Raw genomic sequence first — 5,452 nt, forward strand, 5'->3', positions numbered from 1 at the left:
TTTTATTTTTCAAGCTACTGAGTCATGAAGAAAAGAGTGACGGAATAGTAACCTGAAGCTTAGGGGGAGTCTGGCGGGGGGGTTGTTTGTTTTTTCAGTTGGAAGAATGAGCGAAGGAGCCAGAGGAGAAGGGCAGGTAGAAGGATGTGGCGAGCAGCGATTGCAGCCCTGGTTGGGAATACCCGTTCCACCTTTCCAAGTTACACTCACCAATTCATAGAGAAGTCGTAAGGGCGCAGGGCCGCACATGCCCGGACAGCATCGTCAGGGACAGAATCCAGATTTCCTAATGCCCACGGAGGTATTTCTCCCTGAAAACCTGGTCACTGTACTATATCTAGTCATTGTCAATCCCCGAGCCACTGCTTGAGCCCAGGTCACAAGAATGTGAGAGGCGATGGGGTCTTTCTTATCACACTGTTAAAAAAACCCAAAACACCACCCTCTTTGCAAAAGCTAAACTTGAAAGGGTCCTGTAAGATGAACATCCAATATCATTTCCTCCAAAGATGCTAAGCACCAGGGAAAATGCTTTCCATTGTTAGGTTATTAATTTTAAAAGCTATAATTTTCAGCTATAATGGAGCTTCGTGATAAAAAGATCAGACAAATGGGTCATTGCAACAATCTCTTAAGGAAGTAAGGTTCTTTTCTGTTTTGTGTGAAATTTATGAAGTCTTCACCCTCTACTCCTCTTGGGAACCCCACGTGGCCCAGAGCAAGTCTGCCCTGACCATTTGGGGTGGGTAGGCCTCTCATCTATGTTCCCCTAACATCCAGGGATCAGTGCTGGTAGAGCCTTTACTGCCGTGCACATCGTCTCTCTCCTGCAGACCGGAGGGCAGGGACTCTCTTGTTTGCTTCTATACAACCAGCACCTATCAGAGTGCGAGCATACAGTGTGTGCTCAACCCACATCTCGAGAATGAATGCTTGAACACTTTATGAAACAGCACCCCTCTTTCTCTGTGTGAGAAAACCCGCTCACTTCCTAAGTAAGCAAAATTGGACAAGGACGATTTCAGGGCAGGCTTCTCAAACTGGGACACTGCAGAGTGGAAGCAATTATGTGTATTAGGAACAGTATCAATGATAATAACCAGTGGCTAAAATGTGTCGAGTGTCTTCTCTATGCCTGGCACTGGCAGAGCGTTCTAATGATTCTAATGGCACTTTCCGATGGTCATCTCATGTAATCTCAAAAACTTATGAGGTCAGACTGTTAATACCGTACATTTTACAGATGAAGAAACTGAGGCTCAGAAAAGTTGCACACAGAGAATCTGTCTTTGAGCAATTCAACTGTGAACTTTATGCTCTCTTGTTGCAAACTGAGCTCCAGGGATCCAAATAGGTCACGGAGTTTGCAGACTCTGTATCTAAGGAGTTTATGGTCTATCCGAGCCATAGATTTATACTGTAAAATAGCAGGTCCCTTTAGTCCATGCCTCCTGTTTCAGAAAAAGTGGAAAATCCTCCCCCAGTGGTTTTGTAAATAGTCCTTAATTGAACTCAGCATTGGTATCATTACCACCAAGTTCTGCAATTAACCAGCCTGAAGCTTATTTGCTAGGTCACAGCAACAGAGATATTTACACATCCAACTTTTAACTCTAGGCAAGATTTTCAGCCTGTAAATTGCTTATCCAGCTGCAATCATAGCTGCTAGGAAACTGCCTGGGGCCATTTGAGGGGAATGAGAAAGAAAGAGGATTCCCCCAAAGCCAGCTCTTGCCACCCAAGAATAATAACACTAACAATTAAGAACTAACAATTGTACAGTCCTTTAAAAATTACAAAGCACATTCTTATAGAGTTAATTCCCCTGAGAGCGGGAGGAAAGGACGGTGCGAGGGTTATTTTAAAGAAGAACCCCCAAAGGCTTGTTTCCTCCAGGGTTATAACAATCTTTCGTTCAATGTTCAGTGAGCACCTACTATGGACTGGGAACTGTGCTAGGTGCTAGAATGTACTGGTGGGCAAAGCAGATGCAGTTCCTGGACTCATGAAGCTTATAGTCTAGCCTTGGAGAAAGAAAGACTGTAATTCAATAATACGCACAGAGAAATGTAAGATTATAAATACTTCAGTGCTATTAGAGAGGTATAAAATGCAATGCGACCCTAAAATGGACGGATTTAAGCTAATCCAGGTCAGGGCAAACTCTTCCGAGCAGTGATGAATAAGAGGTAACTACGCAAAGAAAGAGGGATGTGTTTCAAGCAAAGAGGACAGCATACGTAAAGGCCGTAGGGCCAAAGGGAGTCTATTAGTTAGCTTTTGCTGCATAGCAGAGCACCCCAAAGCTTAGTGGCTTAAACACTGACCAGACCAATTGGCCCTTAATTCTGTAGATTGGCAATTTGGCTAAAATCAGCCAGGCAGTTTCCCTCTGATCTTGGCTGGGTTCACTCATGTACTTGGGGTCATCTCCCAGGTCAGCCAAAATAGCTTATCTCTATTTTGTGTAGTTGTACCTTGTCTGGCAGGTTAGTTTAGGTTTGTTGACATAACAGCAAGGTTTTGGGATGAGCAAGAGAGGAAGCGTGTAAGGCCTTTTACAACCAAGGCTCAGAACTCACAAAACCTCATTTCTGCCACGTTCTACTGATCAAAGCATCTTTAAGTATAATCAATAGGGAGGCGCCTGGGTGGCTCAGTCGGTTAAGCATGTGCTTTCTGCTCAGGTCATGATCTCAGGGTCCTGGGAATCAGCCCCACAGCAGGCTCCCTGCTCAGTGGGGACTCTGCTTCTCCCTCGCCCTCTGCCCCTCCCCCCCATCATGCTCACACTCTCTCTCTCAAATAAATACATTAATTAAATAAAATAAATATATATATAATCAGCTGGGAAAGCAGCAGCACCAGGTCCAAGATGGTGGCCAGCAGGAGGCTGATGAAGGAGCTTGAAGCAATCGCAAATGTAGAATGAAAAACTTCCATAACATCCATGTTGATGAAGCTAACTTATTGGCTTGGCAAGGGCTTACTGTTCCTGACAACCCTCCATATAAGGGGGCCTTCAGAATCAAAATCAACTTTCCAGCAGAGTACCCATTCAAACCACCGAAGATCACGTTTAAAACGGAGATCTGTCACCGGAACATGGATAAGAAGGGGCAGGTCTGTCTGCCAGTAGTTAGTGCTGAATCCTGGAAGCCAGCAACCCAAACCAACCAAGTAATCCGGTCCCTCACAGCACTGGCCAACGGTCCTCAGCCCAAGCACCCACTTCGGGCTGACCTCGCTGAAGAATACTCTAAGGACCGTAAAAAGTTGTGTGAGAACGTTGAAGAGTTTACAAAGAAATATGGGGAGAAACGACCTGTGGACTAAACTCTGCCAACTGATTCCAGCGAGTGTGAGCGGAGACCCCGAGCAGTGCATTCAGACACCCCGCAAAGCAGGACTCGTGGAAAATTGACATGTGCCCCGGCCTGGTGTCTGCTTGTGGCCATTACTAACTTTCTACAGTTTTCTTAACCAAAAGTGGTCTAGGCAACCCGTAAAGAAAGGATTAAAAATTTAAGATGTTCTAAAATGTGTATGTGTGTGTGTGTGTGTGTGTGTGTGTGTGTGTGTAATCAATAAGACACAGAATCTTAGAAATGGAAGGGATTTTCAGCACAGTCCAGCCCAGGTAACAAATAGGAGGTGTGTACCAAGTAGGTGTATTTGCAAGAATGGAAGGATGCAGACATCATGCGTGCCCAGCTTCAGCATCTCTAGTCCGTGAATATTGTATGATGGTCTGGAACTCGTTTCTCTACCTTGGGTTCTTTTCGATGCCTTATCCTTGCCCCCTCCACAGTGAGGTTAGAGAGGTTTATCTAAAATGCAAACCCAGAAAAAACAAACAAACAAAACCAGAAACAAAAACACACAAGTAAAAGGGGCACCTTGGTGGCTCAGTCAGTTAAACATCCGACTCTTGCTTTTGGCTCAGGTCATGATCTCAGGGTCGTGGGATCGAGCTTCACATCGGGCTCCGCACTGAGAGTAGAGCCTGCTTAAGATTGTCTCTCCTTCTGTGCACCCCACCCAAGCACACTCTCTCTCTTAAGAAAAAAAAAGGGCAAACCCAACCTTGTAACTCCTGATGCTTCTGCGATGCTTGCCACGCCCATTGGTCCATCAAAATCAGCAGGAGGGGCTGTTTACAATACAGACTCCTGCCCTCCACCCTAGCTTCACCAAAGGAGAATTTCTGGGCTTGGGAACTGGGATCAATATCATTTAAAAACTGTCCCAAGGAGTTAGCTGCTATTGATCCAGCTTTTTGGGAGCCGCTGTCTGCAAAGTAGTCCAGACGCAAGCTCTTCAAGGAAGGTTCTCTAGCATTATTGATCTCATCAGCTCCGACATGGCCTCTTTAAGAAATGATCTCTCTTCTCTCTTTGTACCACCCCCAGAGCTCATGTCTCCTTTCACAGGGTACCCACTGTATCCTGCACAGACTTTTTATAATGTTATTATTCAAAGGCTATTATTAAAATTGGCTTACATATCTGCCATGTTCTCACTCCCCTGCCCCAGCCCTTTCTCCCACTCCCAAGGCAACCGTGTGATCACAGTTGCCATATTGACTTCGGTGCCTACCCGAGGGCCTGCTATAAAACTGACCCAATCCAACTGCCCCAAGTGTCCACTGATGGATGAATGCATAAACAACATGGTATGTATGTGCATGACTGAGCCATCAAAAGAAGGAAATTCTGCCTTGTGCTACAATATGGGTGAACTTTGAAGACATTATGAAATGTGAAATAAGCCAGTCATAGACAAATACTGTATGATTCCACTTATGTGAGGTACTCTGAACAGTCAAATTCACTGAGACACAAAGTAAAATGGTGATGGCCAGGGGCTGAGGGGAGAAGGAATGGAGAGTTAGTGTTTAACGGGGACGGAGTTTCAGTTTTTCAAGAGGAGAAAAGTTCTAGAGATGGTTGGTGGGCATGGCTGTTCAACAATGTGAATGTCCTTAGTACCACCGAAATATCAACTAAAAAAATGGTGCAGTATAAGAAAATTGAAGGTGGTAAGTTTTATGTCATGTGTATTTTACCATGATTAAAATTTAAAAACCAAATTGAACCCGTGAAAGTAGGGATGGTCAGCAAGCATTTGTTGAACACCTCTAGGATCAGAACATTTCCTGACAGGCTGACTTTGCCAGAGACCGACTCCATTATAACTTGGACTCTTTAAGATCATGGCTCTGCACGTATTCCATAGAGCCACCGATGGGTGACAGCCAGCTGCGCTGAGGCCAATACTGCTCACTCTCTGTCCATCTGTCTGGCTCCTGAGGCTTGGCGCCTCTCCCGTCTTCTCTATTCGTGCCTGTGGTCTCAGCACTATTGTCCCTGGCAGATTTGGTGTGTTCTGCCCCAGCCTCCCACAGCTAACGGACCCTGCCTCATACAAACCCAAAGGACTCAGCTCCCAG

General features: G+C 45.3%; 1 protein-coding gene across 1 annotated transcript; it reads left to right on the forward strand.

Moving 5' to 3' along the window:
- The first annotated feature begins 2,875 nt into the window (after window positions 1-2,875).
- On the forward strand, window positions 2,876-3,336 carry LOC113252627 (ubiquitin-conjugating enzyme E2 L3-like). The gene is made up of 2 exons (XM_026495347.3): window positions 2,876-2,902; window positions 2,998-3,336. Exons 1-2 carry the CDS (start codon window positions 2,876-2,878, stop codon window positions 3,334-3,336), a joined length of 366 nt encoding a protein of 121 aa, XP_026351132.2.
- The last annotated feature ends 2,116 nt before the right edge of the window (window positions 3,337-5,452 follow it).

Source organism: Ursus arctos, unplaced genomic scaffold (genome assembly GCF_023065955.2).
Source record: "Ursus arctos isolate Adak ecotype North America unplaced genomic scaffold, UrsArc2.0 scaffold_6, whole genome shotgun sequence".
In the NCBI taxonomy this organism is placed as follows: domain Eukaryota; kingdom Metazoa; phylum Chordata; class Mammalia; order Carnivora; family Ursidae; genus Ursus; species Ursus arctos.